Below are 20,138 nucleotides of genomic sequence, written 5' to 3' on the forward strand. Positions count from 1 at the left end.
GGTAAGGGTTTGCCTTGAACGTTGATGGTTACTTTGGCTATTGGACCAGACGTAGAAGCCAAAGTAGTGGACACGGGCTTGCCCTTGTCCTATTGGGTATTCGGATCCCTCAGAGCAGCGATGTGACTGTCATCTGGGTGGACCTGTGGTTGTGGCTGATTTAAATAATACTGGTCCTTTCGGGGATAGGCAAATCTACGGTTGTGTCCACCGTGGTATTGTTCCCGAGAAAAGTTTCTACAGTCGCGTTTGTAGTGACCGGGTTTGCCACAATTGAAACAGAGACCTCTAGCATGTGGTGTTGAAGGAAGCTGACCTTGATGTTGTACATGATGTACATCATTCCATAGGATATGAGTCTTCTTACTTGAAGTTGTTGTAGTTTTTTCAGGGAGTGTTTTTTCAAACCCCTTAGCTATCGTTAAGACATCCTTAGGATCCAATGTGGCATACTCAGGTCTGATTGCTTGGAATTGCTTCCTCAGGGCTTCTCGAAGGCCTTCAACAAAAGAGGAGACGAGCAGTGTTCGTTGAACCTTAATCTGGATACTGAAGCCGAGGTCACTAAACATTTGAGTTAAACGAGCATGATATCTCTCTACTGATTCTCCTGGTTCTTGTGTGACATCCTTGAGCGATGTTGATTGATCAGCCAGCTTATCTGAGGCCCATGTCTTTAGTTGTTGACAGAACTCAACACCGGAGTCCCACGTGGTGTCACTGACAAGTGTGGCGTCATTGAATGCAGTTTCCATAACAGGCCAATATGCATCGCCCGCTTTAAGATTTGCCAGGGAAATGAGATCTTGCCACGTTGCGGAGTAATTTCTCTGGATTTGAAGCATGCTTCTGTAAAAAGGCATCGGCTGCTTTTCTGGATCTGGAAGCTGGTTCAATAGAGTAGCAGATTGCTGTGGTGTAAACTTGACATAGAGGGTGGGCTCTCCAGATGTGGGCTTTTCCGCTATTGGTAGTGGCACCAGCGGTGGGATTGGAGGTGGCAGCGGGGGTATAGGTATCGACACTTGTATGAGAGGAGCAGGAGGAGGTGGTAAGCCTGGAAGGAGAGTTTCCGATTGAATAGCTCCTATATCATGAGGTGGAGTCCAGGTGAGGCAGGCAGTCTGGAGCCTTTACAATCCTGTGTTCATTACTAATCAACCTGATTTCAGAGAGACAGCAAATGTTTGGGGGGCTGCATTTGTTCATTATAACGCCTACTATCTCTCTTGCACATGCATGAATGGGATATCCAAAAATGCCAGAACCAATAGCGGGGATTGTCAGGGTCTCAATCTGCTGACTAGTATTCGCATATTCTAGAATGCGAGTTATTGCTGTGCGAAGTTGTTGTGTACTAACGTCTGGATGCATGGGGTCAAAAGTAGATATCACAGCGTGTATAATCAATCTACAGGGAAGACTGCCGGGTTTAGTCACTGCTATGTCCCCAATAGCTATCTGCCCACGTGACTCAACAATTACTCGACTGTCAGCTTGAATAGTCGCCCCTCCTGCCTCCACTATAGCTCTAGCTATACCTCCATTGTGTTTTAAATGAGAATTTGCAGCATTGACAATAGCGTCTGTCTCCATTGTTGTTATGTCACCTTTACCCACCACCAATAAAGGTCCCTCTGGAATCTCTTTTTCAAGAACTGGTTGCCAGTATTCCCTTCCCCCTATGCTCCCTGTGGTATTAGTGTTCCCTTCCCAAAATGTGCCTTCCTCTGATACAGTGGCTACCGTCCCATATAAATGTGCACTTGGCTGTGAAAGGACCCTCGAGGCACCGGGAGTAGTATTAGAGAGACTGCGTGAGCGTGAGAGTGCTGTTGCATCAGAAGTGTTGGGAGGAAAGGTTGCTGCTTGGAGTGGCTCACGTGAGTGTGTGTCTGGATTGACCTCAAAGGTGACAGTGGAAAGGGTTGGTGCTGAGAGTGATTCTTGTGATTGTGCAGCTAAATTAGCAGCGGAAGTGACAGTGGAAAGTGTCGGTGCTGGGGATGGTCCAGGTGGGAGGATAGCTGGATTCACAGCGGAAGTGGTGGGGGAAAGGGTTGATGCTTCACTGGAAATCGTTGTGACAGGAAATGTGGGTAATGTCTGTTCACTTCCCAGAGGGATGTAGTACTGACCGTTAATGGTCATTACTGGGTAGAGGGAATCTGGGCGAGTGCCACTAGGGACAGCACATTTGTCTTCAACAAAATGGCTACTACCGGGGAGAGCACATTTGTTTTCAACAAAATGGCTTCCACCAGGGAGAGCAAATTTGTCTTCAAGAAAATGGCTACCACCAGGGAGAGCACATTTGTCTTCAACAAAATGGCTACCACCAGGGAGAGCACATTTGTCTTCAACAAAATGGTTACCACCGGGGAGAGCACATTTGTCTTCAACAAAATGACTAACACTGGAAGTGGCACATGGCCTTTGTCCACCATTTTGCGGCCTAGAGTCACCACATCCTACAGCATCAGCATTATATGGAGGTGGTCGCTCACAAGGTACATTCTTGTAATACACATAATTCAAAACTTTGTCTTTCTTTTTCCTCACTTCTTCTACCCAATTTTCTCTATATAATCTTTCAGAAACTTACCCATGCACAAGCCGCAGATAGCAATCCATTGTCTTCCAAAACACCTTTTCTCTCTGTTAGCACAAGCTTCCACTCTAAAGGCTGCAATCTTCCTCCTGCTGGCATCCCGCACAATTTCATGAGTTTTGTACATTGTTTTATATGACTCTTCCCTTCACGAGCTGCAACTAATGTGCATGGGTCTAATTTGCCATCTGAATTTGACTTATTACCAATACGACAAAACTTCATAAATTTTCCCATCCTCTCCTGAGATAAACAACACCAAACAATCTTTCTCTATGCAGACCAAGATAAAAAACAGACAAAGAGATGGGGAGATGACTCGCAACTGAAACACTAAAGAAAACCTAGGGTTTGCAGCATACACTTCCAAATCCTTCCTTACTCTGTCATGTAGTTCCTGCCTGATTTCTGCGTTCTGTAATTCACAAAGACACCAATGGTGTCACCCCTGGCTACAAGGTGCCCGTACCAGCCGATTCACGTCCAGCGCTCTTTCTAGACCCCAAGACACCTCATACCAATTATATCACCCAAGCTTGCGCTAAGCCCTAATGGTATCCATACCTGCCACTTCACGTCCAGCGTTAGGCCCCAAGATTACCACGTACCAGCCACACCACGCAACTTAAACGCTATGCCCCAATGGTATCCGTACCAGCCACTTCACGCTACACTGCGCTAGGCCCCAAGATTACCACGTACCAGCAGTCCCACGTATTTCCTCACAGAACCACAAACCATATCCCAGGCACCACCATTAACCATGTGACAGACAATATCCTTTTTGTTTCCAGACACTGCTCACAAACCCACTTGCTCTTTTAACCACGAGTCAATCTCCCCTTGACACAAACAGGCAGCAGGCAACTGAACACGTGATGGTTCTTCCGCAATTAATATGGCCAGCAGCCGTGAGACCCGTCTGCCGTGTACAGAGACCCTGAAAACCGGACACAGTCAGGCAATCAGTGCCACACACCCCGAGAATACACAGGGAAGACTACAGATTATAAAAATCAGCAGACTTACCGTGCAAAATAATGTTAGGAGGCGATCAATCTCCTTTCTCAAGGTGTGGAGCTCGTCCTGCCGTTCCAATTGCCGATTCCAAGGGTTTTCGGGTGTCGACGTCTGATGGCTCCACGTTGGCGCCAATAATGTTAGGGTGAACTCTTAATCAGAGATCACTAGCTGCCTACTGCCTGGCCGAATTGATATGGGCCAAATGCATGCATAAAAGAATTCACACCAGACACAGTCGGATATGAAGTCTCTTCTTGGTCACAGTAAAGATGGCAGCCAAAGATAAACAGACAGAGGAGACTCATGCGTCCTCTTGATATAGGCTAGGGGCGTGCACAAGTTCAGATATGCCCATTTAGTGGAACAGTTAATGGGCTAGCCAATGGGGAGATCCGTGTTGCTGTTGATGGGCGGGTATGACCAGTGGATGAAACCATGACGATGGGAGGGACATCATTTAGTGGATCCATGCTGATGGTTTGGTCTGTGATGTCTTCTAGCTTGACCAGGGGTCTTCCCTTTTATGGTGGTCTTCTTTCATCTGGACATTACTTGCATTCCAAGCAAGGTGTGGATAACAGGAAATGGCGGCCATCTTTATATCTGTGTCATGTATATGATCTGAAACCTGAATTATGTAAGGCAAATCGACATATTTCCCACAATCCCTTATCAAGAGGTTAATTAAGTATTTGATAAAAAAGGTCCTCCTCAACAGTCCCCCCTAAATACTTTATTAACCTTCTGACCCTACTCCTAACCCATCAGTCTCCAATACCTGGCTGCAACTCTTTTCTTTTTGCTGCCCGCTATACGAGCAATGCTAAGCCTTTGCCCCCATTGGTACAGACTTCGATTGGAGCCTAATGTACAATAATGTTAAGGTGAACTCTTAACCAGAGATCACTAGTTGCCTACTGCCTTGCCAAATTGGTATAGGCCAAGTGCATGCATAAAAGAATTCACACCAGACACAGTTGGATATGAAGTCTCTTCTTGGTCACTAGAAATGGCACCGAACAGACTGAGGAGACTCATGCGTCCTCTTGATATAGGCTAGGGGCGTACACAAGTTCAGAAATGCCTATTTAGTGGGACAGTTCATGGGCTAGCGAATGGGGAGATCCGTGTTGCTGTTGATGGGCGGGTCTGACCAGTGGATGAAACCATGACTATGGGAGGGACGTCATTTAGTGGATCCATGCTGATGGTTTGGTCTGTAATGTCATCTGATCTTTGGGTTGGTCTTCTAGCTTGACCAGGGGTCTTCCCTTATATGGTGGTCTTCTTTCATCTGGACATTCCTTGCATTCCAAGCAAGGTGTGGATAACAGGAAATGGCGGCCATCTTTATATCTGTGTCATGTATATGATCTGAAACCTGAATTATGTAAGGCAAATCGACATATTTCCCACAATCCCTTGTCAAGAGGTTAATTAAGTATTTGATAAAAAAGGTCCTCCTCAACAAGTCCCCTTGGGATCAAGCCCTTTTCAAGGTACTTCTCCAAGAAGACCCTATTTCACCAGATTTTAATTCTCCTCTGCAGTAGCTCTCTCATTCTGATAGTTTCTCTCTGAATGTCCCTACTACCCTCTGCTAATTCCGGATTTGAATCACTGAACACTTTTGTCTTCCATGTCTTCTCATGTACCTTATAGTCCATTTTGCCTTTGTGCTGGATGCTGTGAAAAACACAGATCAAATACAGATTATCAATACCAAATTCCAGACTGTTGCACACATTCTGGATGCTGACTCCAAGACAGAATTAAACCTTTAGAGAAAAAAAAGAGTCTCTGGAGCATCAATTTATGCAGAAAATGTAAATATTTTATGTTATTTTTTTTATCTAAAAAAACACCATAAAAACGACACTTGCATGATCAGTATAGTTTCATAAGATAGTATGACTAAAAGTTATAGCTTTAAGCATAAGTGGCTGCACATGAACAATGAATGGGTTAACCTGGATTAATCTGGATAAACACTGAGGTCTAGCTGCGCGTGCACCGTGTTCTACCTTGTCCACCTGAGTGATTCCGTTATCTGGCGGCCGCGCGTGCCCACTGGCTTACATCATTGTGCCAGTATGCGTGCGCAATCAGGAGAGTAACAACACGCCGGAGCGACATGGGACGGCACTGCACATGCGCTGGTGTCTCTTCATCAGTGGCCGGGGAATTAAGAGAAGGCTATTTAAAGTACAGTGGCAGCACTAGAAATCTGCTCCCTGACGAAGCCGCAGTGCGAAATGCCCATCAGGGCACTGATGCTTTAACCTGGAGGACTGCAATATGGGTAATTACAATCCTGTCTATGCTATAATTATTATGTGAGAAATGTAATAGCCAATGTGAAGTTCTCTGTGATCTCTGTGCACACGGTTACTGGTGATTTCAATAGAGGAAGAAGGAAAAACCGGGCACAGCATCCAGCCGGCAATTAATGGAAAGTATCACCTGTCTCAATAGATGGGAAAACTTGTTTGCTTGTGTGGACCTGCCACGAGTGGTGCACCTCACAAGAGAACTAAGAAGCGGTACATCAAGTCCCTTGTCAAAGTTGCCGGTGCGAAACAGCTGTAGTCCGTGTGTGGTCGGTCCCTCTCCCCTCCGTCCTTTTATACCTGCTCCATGTAAAAAATAAATACAAGATTTCTGCCTTCAAGTGGTGAGTGCCCTCTGTTCTATTTTTTTGTGGGTTACTGGTGATTTAACCCTCTCCTCACATTTTTTCATCACTTTGCACCACAAGGTGTTATAAAACAGAACATTTAAACAAGTTTGCTGTATCCATATCAATATGAGGATGTGTAGTACAAGTGTTGGGTACTGCAAACTCCTTGGCTGACTATCCGCCAGACAGGGAAAGCGCAGAGACTCCTAGTTGTCAAATTAAGTAAGATAATATGGTATATGGATAAGTCTACTACACACCACATAGGAACTGAGATATGCCAATTAATATTGTTGACAATTTTTCTCACCTAGTTTAACATTCTTGAATAAGGTTAACAGACATGTATTGTCCTTTATTCGTCTGTTGCAGCCATATACAAGGCTTGGAGCAACCATTTTATCCGGTTTCTTTGAATGTACACTGATCATGTCCTTTTTTTATGGTGTTTATATAAAAAAATTATATAATAAAATAATATTTAAATTTTCTGCATAAATTGATGTGTTAGAGACTCTTTTTTTCTCTAAAGGTTTAGCTCACAGACTGTCTGTGGGTCATCGCCGCCACGGCTCATCCTGGGCCTCCTGATGCACGATTCATGCACTGGGAGGTGCAGGCTGAGCAGAGGGGGAAACATCGCCGGCACGGCTCATCCTGGGCCTCCTGGTGCACGATTCATGCATCAGGAGGCGCAGGCTGAGCAGAGATGGAAACATCACCGGAGCGGCTCATCCTGGGCCTCCCGATGCACGATTCATCCATCGGGAGGCACAAGCTGAGCAGTGGAGGAAACATCGCCGGCGTGGCTCATCCTGGGCTGCCTGGTTCATGAAGCAGGATGCTCAGGCTGAACAGAGGAGTTCACGTCACAGGCGCACCTCATCCTGAACGGCCTGCTTCATGAAGCAGGCTGCTCAGGCTGTGATGAGCAGGACACATCATGGGCTACATTTTGAACACACACCCCTATCACATGACAAATTACAGTGCCTACAAGTAGTATTCAACCCCCTGCAGATTTAGCTGGTTTACACATTCGGAATTAACTTGGCATTGTGAAATTTGGACTGTAGATCAGCCTGGAAGTGTGAAATGCACTGCAGCAAAAAGGAATGTTATTTCTTTTTTTATTTTTTTTTTAAATTGTGAAAAGTTTATTTAGAGGGTCATTTATTATTCAACCCCTCAAACCACAAGAATTCTGTTTGGTTCCTCTAAAGTATTAAGAAGTATTTCAGGCACAAAGAACAATGAGCTTCACATGTTTGGATTAATTATCTCTTTTTCCAGCCTTTTCTGACTAATTAAGACCCTCCCCAAACTTGTGAACAGCACTCATACTTGGTCAACATGGGAAAGACAAAGGAGCATTCCAAGGCCATCAGAGACAAGATCGTGGAGGGTCACAAGGCTGGCAAAGGGTACAAAACCCTTTCCAAGGAGTTGGACCTACCTGTCTCCACTGTTGGGAGCATCATCTGGAAGTGGAAGGCTTATGGAACTACTGTTAGCCTTCCACGGCCTGGACAGCCTTTGAAAGTTTCCACCCGTGCTGAGGCCAGGCTTGTCTGAAGAGTCAAGGCTAACTCAAGGACAACAAGGAAGGAGCTCCGGGAAGATCTCATGGCAGTGGGGACATTGGTTTCAGTCAATACTATAAGTAACGTACTCCACCGCAATGGTCTCCGTTCCAGACGAGACCGTAAGGTACCTTTACTTTCAAAGCGTCATGTCAAGGCTTGTCTACAGTTTGCTCATGATCACTTGGAGGACTCTGAGACAGACTGGTTCAAGGTTCTCTGGTCTGATGAGACCAAGATCGAGATCTTTGGTGCCAACCACACACATGACATTTGGAGACTGGGTAGCACTGCATACGACCCCAAGAATACATCCCTACAGTCAAGCATCTTGGTGGCAGCATCATGCTGTGGGGCTGTTTCTCAGCCAAGGGGCCTGGCCATCTGATCCGCATCCATGGGAAGATGGATAGCACGGCCTACCTGGAGATTTTGGCCAAGAACCTGCGCTTCTCCATCAAGGATCTTAAGATGGGTCGTCATTTCATCTTCCAACAAGACAACGACCCAAAGCACACAGCCAAGAAAACCAAGGCCTGGTTCAAGAGGGAAAAAATCAAGGTGTTGCAGTGGCCTAGTCAGTCTCCTGACCTTAACCCAATTGAAAACTTGTGGAAGGAGCTCAAGATTAAAGTCCACATGAGACTCCCAAAGAACCTAGATAACTTGGAGAAGATCTGCATGGAGGATCGGGCCAAGATAACTCCAGAGACCTGTGCCAGCCTGATTAGGTCTTATAAAAGACGATTATTAACTGTAATTGCAAACAAGGGTTATTCCACAAAATATTAAACCTAGGGGTTGAATAATAATTGACCCACACTTTTATGTTGAAAATGTATTAAAATTTAACTGAGCAACATAACTTGTTGGTTTGTAAGATTTATGCATCTGTTAATAAATCCTGCTCTTGTTTGAAGTTTGCAGGCTCTAACTTATTTGCATCTTATCAAACCAGCTAAATCTGCAGGGGGTTGAATAATACTTGTAGGCACTGTACGTCTTACCTGGAAGGAGCCCGTACATTCTAGCATCTTGCTCAATCTGGACCCATGAAGCTCCGGATGAATGTGCAACCCGGAAGCAGCTTGCCGCCATGACATGGAGCATGGGTGAGTACACTGTACACGCTCTTATCCTCCTTTTCCTTCCACCAACATTTTTAATCCCCGGATTCTGGTTATCATAGACTTATATGAGTACCAGAATCCGGACCGAATCCAGATTTTTTAAGAAAATTAGCAGGGACCCGCCAGTCCCGCTTTTTGAGAGTCTGCTCAGCTCTACTGACAAATAAACTGCAATATGCGCACAGCAAATCTGACTTCTCATAGACCTTGCTGGAAGACAAACGTCAGAAAGTTCTGACAACAAAACTGCACCAAAAAACGCGACAAAAACACGACAAAAAAATGCAGCTTGCGCATGTAGACTAAGCCAGCAGAATTGTGAATGCAGCTGCTTATGGGGGTTACCCACTACTGATAACCGGTCCTTAAAATAGGCAATCAATATAAGATTGGGGGTCCGACACCTGCCATCCACACCGATCAGTTACGGTGGTTTCTGAATATAACCAGTACATGCAGCAGAACACAGAAGGTCTGTACACTGTCTAGTGACTGTGTCTTGGTACTGCACATCAGCTTTTAGATTCTTTAATCAGAGATGATCTACAATTCTCAGCAGTGACCACTAGACAGCTTCAGAACTGTGGTGTTCTGCAATATACGTTGTTTACATCCAGCTACAATAAATTGTTAGAGATGCCAGGGATTCATCCTCTACTGATCTTGTATTTGTGACTTGTCCTAAATATAAAAATAAATATTTGTCCCCTTTATGTATATGTGGCGCCCCTGACCTGGTCAGGCACCACTGAGTACTGCACCCATGCTGGAGGTGACTCGCCCACCCCAGGGCTTTGGGACACCCGGTGTTGGGCCGAACTAGTCCGGGGGTAGTCAGTGGTGGCGATGCCCGACTCCGTAACCCTGGCGTGGTTAACTAATATGGCAGTTGTGGGGGTGGTAATTAAAAATAAAGTTTGTGGAATTTTCGTGACGCCACCTGTGGATTGCGACTAAGGAGCCGCCGCTGCTGGATGAGACCTCCGGGGCTGATGGATTAGCAGCTGGGATGGTTCTGCTCCCCACAGGAGGAGCGGTACCCCGGGGCAACCGTTGGTGCTTATTAAAGTCTATGGTGCTTTGCAGGGTGAAATAAAGGAGGGAACACCAGGGGGTGTAGTTTCAAGATGTTTACTCACAATTCCAGGGCTGCAGCATACTGGTGCCTTTGGACTGCTGAAATTCACCGTCAGGGACCTCCGCCGATCCCGGGTAGTTCTGGGAGTAAATGCCGGTGCACTCTTTTGTTGTGTCTCTTCCCTCGGCTGTCTTCAAAGCCTTGACCTCTCTGGATAAACCTGTCTCGGCCTCCACCATAGGGTCTGGTCAAGAAGGCTTGCCTGGATGGAATCTTGCCCTCTTCCCAGGGGATCTACGGTGGGATGGGGCCCTGGGCGCTTGCAACCACCCTGGGCCTTCGGTGTTTACTTTGGAAATGTCTTTCTTTCCTTGGTTTCTAGGGACCGTCCCTGGATGCAGCCTGATCCCTCCACCCGATGTTCTAGTGGAACAGGCCACGAGCTTGAAAGCTTTTCAGTGGCCCTGGAATCCTTTCCTTGCTGTCTGTGGTGTCACCTGGGCCTAGCTGGGCCCCATGGTCTCCACCAGGAAGCTTCACTCTCTGTCACTTCTCTCTCTCTCCAACTCCTCACTCTCTGACTTCACTCTCCAACTACTCTCTCCTCTGCTCCTACTGACAGACTAGACTTGACCTTCCCGTCTCTGCTCTTTCTTGCTGTTGGCTCCTCCCACCTTCCCTGTTGCTAGGCCCCACCCTAAGGGAGAAGAGATGGGTCTTACGGCCCCCCAGCATGCAGCATGGGGGTAGCTGCCACTATCCCCGGTCCCTAAATATGCCTAACAATGGGTGTAGTGTGAATTTGCCTGTCAACCGGCGTTTACTCCTGTCCTTACCCAAGATGGGACATCACACCTCTGGCTGTGGTGCAATGTTCCTGTGGCGACGGAAGCCTCAGGAGTGCCACAGGGGCAGTACAATACAGGTGATTCGGAAGGCTGACCGAGATGTGACTACACAGACGCATAGTAATCAGTTCTCACACATCTACCTTTGGGAGGACCCCTGGGGAATCCAGGAGGGGGCATGGCCTCCATGTCCACTCAAGGGGTGTGGTAGAGAGCCTGGTTGCTATATTTCGTAGGCAAGAACAGGAGAGGAGGAAGTAGTGATCCAGTTAGTGAGTGCAGCTCAGGGAGAGCAGTCGCATGCAGCAGACCCTGGAGTCTGTCACAATCTGACAACGTACGCGCAGTGACTACCGATGGGGGAGATTGGTCACCTGGTAGTGCCACCCGAAATCCACCCAAGGCTAGAGAGAGCAACGGAGTGGTAGAGTAAGGGGACTGCCAGGGAGGTACCAGGCTCGCAAGGGTAACAGGTCCCAGTGCAGAGATAGATTCACCTTTCTTCTGCCAAACCTGCACTTCAGACCCACACCATACTACCACCACAGAGTCTGCAGCCACGTAGCAAAGAGAGGATTCAAAACGGGCCAAAAACAAGGGGAGAGAGGCATCAGCAACTTCCCAGGGCGACCCCAGCAAGGCTTCAAGTAGGGGTCACCACAAAACACACAGGGCTAAGGAAGGTGAGTTTGTAGTCACCCTCATCAGCCAGCTGAAAGGATACTTGGTTCCAGCCTGGTTCATCCCAGCTACGCCCGGGTTACTCACCCTGCCATCAACTGTGAGTAAAAACCCTGAAACACTGCAGACCCTGGGCTGTGTTTGAGTCATTCTGCGCCTTGTGGTTCCACACACTTACACAGGGCCCTGGGGCCTGCCTCACTCTCGGGAGGCCACTACAACTGACTGCACCCACCATCAGCCCCAGGCACCCCTTAATCTGCAGTGGCAGTCACCCTGACCGCAATACCGAGAGTGGCGTCACGAAAATCCAAAAGAGAAGATTCCCTACCTGTGACCAGACTGTTCCTCCACGTGGAGTCCCTGAAGGTAATGCACCGACACAACACCTGTGGGGCTTCACATATACCATATTTTTTAGATAAAATATAGGCTATATGTAGAGAGGGAGCAGGAACTTCTGGGTAATAAGAGACCCAGACAGCTCTGCTATGCAGCCAGGAGGCTGCATTTCCCTGTAACTGGCTCTAATATACCATTCACTTTACAGGGGATATAATATGAAAATAAAAATATCTAAAAATTGAAGTACCTTCCTCCCAAAGTCTTTTATGACCTTAATATATATATATATAAAAAAAATATATATATATACCATATAAAAATATATACCTGTAAATTAACAAATTAATAAATAATTACAAATTAGTGGGTAAAAAATACAAAAATGAACAAAACAAAAAATAATGTGCCTGATATATAAAAATATTTGTTACAGAATGGGGAACGTGTTTTAAAAGGTCTTTTAGTGGTTCTTTGTGGTGATTATAAGAAAATAGAATATGACAGTGACATACAAATCAGGCCCTATGGGTCACAAAAAAAGATACAAAAATTACTATTACTTGAATAACTGAATGAGAGAAAAAATAAAAATCGATAAACTGCATGTATAGAGAAACCTAAAAGTGTGCCTGGTCAAGTTTGGGGGTAAATGGCCCTGGCTTGAACTGGTTAATTGGCACCTATTTGTTCCCTCTAAATTGCAAGCTGGGCTGAGATATAAATGTATATAGTACATATAGATGAAATATATATGTTATCAAACTTGTTTATTCAACAACACACGAAAGGAATTATTTAGGGAAAGAGAATAAATGGATGATGACAGAATAAGATCATTGTGGAGATACCGTGAGAGTTACAAACTGTCAGAATGGGGTGACGAGCGACTGATAGCCCAGAGCACGAGAAACAAGAACAGTTTCCGTGATCTTGTCTGGATATGTTACAGAAAGTGCCCAGACTGCTCTATTCTTGCATATAATCTACATTGCCAGATGCTGTGACCTAGGTACTCACAATTAGGTACAGAAATATTTGGACAGTGAGTGAATCTCTGTGATTTCAGCTCTGAAGGCTGCTATTTTTTATTTAACACGAAACAACTGAGATGAAATTGAAGTGTAGATGTACAGGTTTAATCAAAGGGGTTTAACAAAAGTATCCTGTGCAACGTTTAGGAATTGCAGACGTTTTTCCACAAAGCCTCCTCTTTTCAGGGGATTGATCGTAATGGACAAAGTAACTTTACTATAAATAAAATGTTCATTTTTAGTATTTCGTAGAGAATCCTTTGCAGGCAATGACTGCCTAATGTCTTTAAGCCATGGACATCACCAAATGTTGGGTATACTCCTTTGTGATGCTTTGCCGGGCATTCTCTGCATGTGACTTAAGTTGATGCTTGTTCATGGGTCTTGTTTTTTCTTAAGCATGTGACATACTACTTCTTTGCCTTAAAAAAAAAAATAAAAAAAATCTCCTGTTTGCTTTTGCAGTGTATTTTGGGTCATTGTTTATCTGTGGAGCTCCATCCAATTAACCTTGCTGCTTTTGGTTCAATCTGAGTAGAAAGTATGGCCATGTAAACATCAGAATTCTTGTTTCTTCAGTCACATCATCAATAAACACTAGGGACCCAGGGCCACTGGAAGCCAAGCATGCCCGGCCATCACACTGCCTCCACCATGTTTTCCAGAGGATGTGGTGTTCTTTGGACCATGGGGCGTTCCAAACCTTCTCCATACCATCTTCTTCCCATCATTCTAGTACAGGTTGATCTTAGTTTCATCTGTACAATGAATGCTTTTCCAGATTTGTACAAGTCACTGATGCAGAGTTCACATACCTGCAGCTTTATTTACCATTCAGAGCCCAGTAATACATTTCACGGCCGCATAATGTGAAAATGATGCTGCAGATTATAAAGATGCATCAGTAGTCAGTCCCACTCCCCTTTTTACATCTGTGTCAGGGGAGCCATTACCCTTGTAGTGATTATTATATACAATTTCTGTTAACAACAATGGTTCTTGTTCCATTACCCAGCACCAAGTAGATCACTTATTCCTCAGTCCTCACTGCTGGGAACATTTATGAACAGTGATGAGGCTTTGAGAACTAGTGCTGCCGACCATGTAAAATGCAATGTTGCTGTCAACATCCTGTCAACTTGAAACATAAGTTCCAGGAGTAAATGACATTAGGGCTAGTGAGCTCAGTGATTGACTGCAGCGGTCATGAGTGCTGTAGTAGTGACATCACCACTGCAGCCTGTCCACAAAAACCAGGGGAAAGGGGTCATTTATTATTTTAAAGGGGGCTTTACACGCAGCGACATCGCTAGCGATATCGCTGGTGAAAGCACCCGCCCCCGTCGTTTGTGCATCACGGGCAAATCGCTGCCCGTGGCGCACAAAATCATTAGGAGTCGTCACACGGACTTACCTGCCTAGCGACGTCGCTGTTGCCAGCGAACCGCCTCCTTTCCAAGGGGGTGGTTCGTGCGGCATTACAGCAGCGTCACTAAGCGGCCACCCAATAAAAGCGGAGGGGCGGAGTTGAGTGGCCGTAACATCCACCCACCTCCTTCCTTTCTCATTGCTGGCGGCCGCAGATAAGCTGTAGTTCGTCGTTCCCGCAGTGTCACACGTAGCGATGTGTGCTGCCTCGGGAACGACAAACAACCTGCGTCCTCAACAATCAACGATTTTATGAAAATGAAAGACGTGTCAACGATCAACGATAAGGTGAGTATTTTTGATCGTTAACGGCCGTTTGTTGGTGTCACAAGCAACGACGTCGCTAACGATGCCGGATGTACATCACGGAATCCGTAACCCCGGCGATATATCGTTAGATACGTCGTTGCGTGTAACGGGGCCTTTACATGTCAGAAGTCGATCGGGAGGGAAAAGTTATTCTCAGAAAAAAACTGTTGTCTATTTCTTTGATAAAAAATGTAAAGCTGTGTAGATCATCAGTGACAGATCTACCTTCAACCAAAGCTGCATCTGAATATTGTTCTTCTCCAACAGAATTACCGATTTTCCCAACTCCCTGAAATGGTAATACGTTCTCCGCCACCACCGATTCCCCCCAGGACCGGTCCAATTGCTGTTCCCTCTCTCAGGAGGTAAAGCCCGTTTTATGTCGTGTTGGTAAATTTGTGGTTTCCTTTCTCAACAAGCAAATGTTCTTGTTTGTAAAAAATAAAGACATTAGACCTCTGGCTTGCCATTTAATGGGACTCTTCATTGTTTGTTGCCAATGGCTAGAAATCTGTCTTGGAAATGTGATGGATACACAGGTGCAAGGGTTATTGCAGTTAGGCTATGTTCACATTATCCACTCATCTATGGCTCCATCATGGCTTATGTCTGAAGCCTTGGAGAATTGGATTGGGGAGTGTTTGCCAACAGCGCCATCGACTTTAATATTGCTTTGTTGGACATCATTTTCAACAGTCCGCTTCATTTTGGTGACCATCTCAAATAGGCGGATACCACCGAAAATAATGTCCGACTGAGCACACATGACTGTTTCATTAAAGGCATCAGCCCCGACAGACCAAATATCCCCAATCCCATTTTTCAGGGCTTCAGACGTATTGCCTGACGGTTCCACTGGATAAAGCCTGCTGTGAACCTGGCCCTAAAGTGCCACTTACTGTGCTATAGCCTATGTGCTCACTACTTGACCAGCAGGAGACAATAAAAGCTTAGATTGAATGACAAGAAGAGATCTTGTAAAACCATGTGCAATGCAGAAAGCTTTCTGTAAAATGGGTTAGCTTTCCAATATTAACCTTTAAAAGTGAAGTACCCCTTGTATAACTGCACTAAAATAAATACAGTTAGGTCCAGAAATATTTGGACAGTGACACAAGTTTTGCATGCCACCACATTGGATTTGAAATGAAATCTCTACAACAGAATTCAAGTGCAGATTGTAACGTTTAATTTGAAGGTTTGAAAAAAATATCTGATAGAAATTGTAGGAATTGTACACATTTCTTTACAAACACTCCACATTTTAGGAGGTCAAAAGTAATTGGACAAATAAACCAAACCCAAACAAAATATTTTTATTTTCAATATTTTGTTGCGAATCCTTTGGAGGCAATCACTGCCTTAAGTCTGGAACCCATGGACATCACCAAACGCTGGGTTTCCTCCTTCTTAATGCTTTGCCAGGCCTTTACAGCCGCAGCCTTCAGGTCTTGCTTGTTTGTGGGTCTTTCCGTCTTAAGTCTGGATTTGAGCAAGTGAAATGCATGCTCAATTGGGTTAAGATCTGGTGATTGACTTGGCCATTGCAGAATGTTCCACTTTTTTGCACTCATGAACTCCTGGGTAGCTTTGGCTGTATGCTTGGGGTCATTGTCCATCTGTACTATGAAGCGCCGTCTGATCAACTTTGCGGCATTTGGCTGAATCTGGGCTGAAAGTATATCCCAAAAACTTCAGAATTCATCCGGCTACTCTTGTCTGCTGTTATGTCATCAATAAACACAAGTGACCCAGTGCCATTGAAAGCCATGCATGCCCATGCCATCACGTTGCCTCCACCATGTTTTACAGAGGATGTGGTGTGCCTTGGATCATGTGCCGTTCCCTTTCTTCTCCAAACTTTTTTCTTGTCATCATTCTGGTACAGGTTGATCTTTGTCTCATCTGTCCATAGAATACTTTTCCAGAACTGAGCTGGCTTCATGAGGTGTTTTTCAGCAAATTTAACTCTGGCCTGTCTATTTTTGGAATTGATGAATGGTTTGCATCTAGATGTGAACCCTTTGTATTTACTTTCATGGAGTCTTCTCTTTACTGTTGACTTAGAGACAGATACACCTACTTCACTGAGAGTGTTCTGGACTTCAGTTGATGTTGTGAACGGGTTCTTCTTCACCAAAAAAAAGTATGCGGCGATCATCCACCACTGTTGTCATCCGTGGACGCCCAGGCCTTTTTGAGTTCCCAAGCTCACCAGTCAATTATTTTTTTCTCAGAATGTACCCGACTGTTGATTTTGCTACTCCAAGCATGTCTGCTATCTCTCTGATGGATTTTTTCTTTTTTTTTTCAGCCTCAGGATGTTCTGCTTCACCTCAATTGAGAGTTCCTTAGACCGCATGTTGTCTGGTCACAGCAACAGCTTCCAAATGCAAAACCACACACCTGTAATCAACCCCAGACCTTTTAACTACTTCATTGATTACAGGTTAACGAGGGACACGCCTTCAGAGTTAATTGCAACCCTTAGAGTCCCTTGTCCAATTACTTTTGGTCCCTTGAAAAAGAGGAGGCTATGCATTACAGAGCTATGATTCCTAAACCCTTTCTCCGATTTGGATGTGAAAACTCTCATATTGCAGCTGGGAGTGTGCACTTTCATCCCATATTATATATATATAATTGTATTTCTGAACATGTTTTTGTAAACAGCTAAAATAACAAAACTTGTGTCACTGTCCAAATATTTCTGGACCTAACTGTATGTTGTCATAATTTGTAGTAAATGTTGATTGATAACATAATTATGGTAACACAAACACTCATCTACAAGTCGCTCATTAGTGCATGTCAGGACTTATTATGATACTTCAACATTTAAGCACTGATTTGTTTTGGTTACTTTGGGTATCTGTATAAATATATATAATTGCCTTATTCTGTCTGTCTGTCTGTCTGTCTTGCTCCAAAACCAAAATTGTGTCGTTACAGTGACATTGTGTCCTTACAGTGACAACCATCAGATTGGCTGCTGGGCTCGGCCTGGCCCCGCCCCTCCACACGGATTGGCCGCTCGGCTCGGCCTGGCCCCACCCCCGCATGGATTAACCGTTTGGCCAGGCCTGCCCCCCGCACACGATGCCCCCTAGGCCACGTCCCCGCACGCGATGCCCGCTAGGCCACGCCCCCCGCATGCGCTACCCGCTAGGCCAAGCCCCTGCATGCGCTGCCCGCTAGGCCACGCCCCCGCACATGATGCCCACTAGGCCACGCCCCCGCATGTGACGCCCACTAGGCCACGCCCCCTTCACACTATGCCCGCTAGGCCACGCCCCCTCACACTATGCCCGCTAGGCCACGGCCCCTCACACTATGCCCGCTAGGCCACGCCCCCTCACACTATGCCTGCTAGGCCACGCCCCCTCACACTATGCCCGCTCGGCCACACCCCCACACACATTGGGCACCTGTACACCTCCCCCCAGAACAACTCCTCCCATTATACTCCTCTTTCCCCAGGACTACTCCTCCCATTATACTCCTCCTATTATAATCCTCCTATTATACTCCTCTCTGAGGGGTTCGCAGCATGGGGGATGGAGCACGATGGGGGATGCCCAGAATGGGGGGATGAAACACGATGGGGGGTGCGCAGCATGGGGGATAGAGCACGATGGGGGGTGCACAGTATGGGGGATGGAGCACGATGGGGAGTGCAGCATGGGGAATGGAGCACGATGGGGGGTGCAGCATGGGGATGGAGCACGATGGGGGGTGCAGCATGGGGGGTGGACGACGATGGGGGGTGCCCAGAATGGGGGGATGAAACACGATGGGGGGTGTGCAGCATGGGGGATGGAGCACGATGGGGGTGCGCAGCATGGGGGATGCGCAGCATGGGGGAAGGAGCACGATGGGGGGTGCACACCTCCCCCCAAAACACACACAAACTGCCACACACGCACCGCACAACATACCACACACACACTGGGAACCACAAACACCGCCCTACACAGACACCCACACACACACATACAATGCTGCACACACACAACACACAAACACCGCGGCAAACACAAATATATGCACATACCGCGCAACACACACATTGCACAAATCATACCTCCCCCAAAACAAACACACGCACCCCACACACACACACACCCACACAAACCACGCAACACACACAGCACCACACACACACAACGCTACAGACACACAGCGCTCCACAAACAATGCAACACACAACGCAACACACAAACAACACCACTCTCACAACCCCCCACCCAGACAACACCCAGAACATTTACAGCGCACTACACAAATACTTGGCAACTACACACAACAACATCTATATATATAACAAAAATCATACATTAACTACACAATAAATTCTAGAATACCCGATGCGTTAGAATCGGGCCACCTTCTAGTTAAGGGATAATTCTTTTGAAACTCTATTTTTTGTATAGTTGTGTCTGATACTTTCCCACTGCATTCTTCTTTATGCTGTATTTCCTAGGTCAGTACATATAGATTATTATTAGTTCTACACAAAGCACTTATTTTGGGCAGCAACATTTGCATATGGCATATTATTTTGTACAGGTAGAGCTGTATACCCTTGAAAATCGTTATATAACACTTGTCAGCAGCTGTAAGCTGTACCACGACCTTCACTTGCTATATCATGCAGTGTTCCCAAAGTGGCATTGTAACACTGAGTATAACCAAAAAGAACAAACCCCATATAAAATATAACCTTTAATATTAATATAAGGTAAAAGCAACACCAAAAGCAAAAGCAATATGCTCTTATAGTGTAGGGTAGATAATCAAAGGGACATGTAATCCATGATAGGTAATATACCAAAAAAGGGGGCACAGGGCAGGGAAAAAGCTGACCATAATGGACCCTAAAGCTAGGAACGCACTTTGCGTTCACCTACTTGCAGTTTAGAACGCACGTTTTGGGCTTAATTGATTTGGCCAAAGTTGCCTTTTTCTGAAATTTAGCGCTGAAAACGCATGCGTTTTTGCCGCGTATTTGTTGCGATTTCAGCGCTTTTTTTCTGCGTTTCCACCTGCGTTCTGATAGTTGCGTTTTGAACATAAAGACACTGCTTAATAAAGTTTAAATAGTTAAAATCTTAGAAAAAATGGTAAAAAAAATATCAAATCTATAATCATAGAAAAAATCATGAAATTAAATTATGTTCATTAAATTATTGCGGTAATATGATATTTTATGGAAAAATTGCAATAAAGTATTATTTTCCTTAATTTAAATTGTCGGACTATGTGTGTGTGTAAAGGGACTTATGAAATCATTATTTTATTGATCAAAAAGCATGCGTTTTGGTAGTCCAAAACGCGTGCTTTCTGCACTGAAAAAGCAGGTAAAACGCAGGAATTTGAAGGAATCTTGGT

General features: G+C 45.5%; 1 protein-coding gene across 1 annotated transcript in view; it reads left to right on the plus strand.

Moving 5' to 3' along the window:
- The window catches only part of KIAA1549L (KIAA1549 like), a 1,247,838-nt gene that overhangs the window by 1,160,224 nt on the left and 67,476 nt on the right, over positions 1–20,138 (plus strand). Inside the window, 1 exon segment of the mRNA XM_075325616.1 lies at positions 15,015–15,112. Coding sequence (XP_075181731.1) covers positions 15,015–15,112 — 98 coding nt within the window.

The sequence above is a fragment of the Anomaloglossus baeobatrachus genome, chromosome 10 (genome assembly GCF_048569485.1).
Source record: "Anomaloglossus baeobatrachus isolate aAnoBae1 chromosome 10, aAnoBae1.hap1, whole genome shotgun sequence".
NCBI classification, from domain to species: Eukaryota; Metazoa; Chordata; class Amphibia; order Anura; family Aromobatidae; genus Anomaloglossus; species Anomaloglossus baeobatrachus.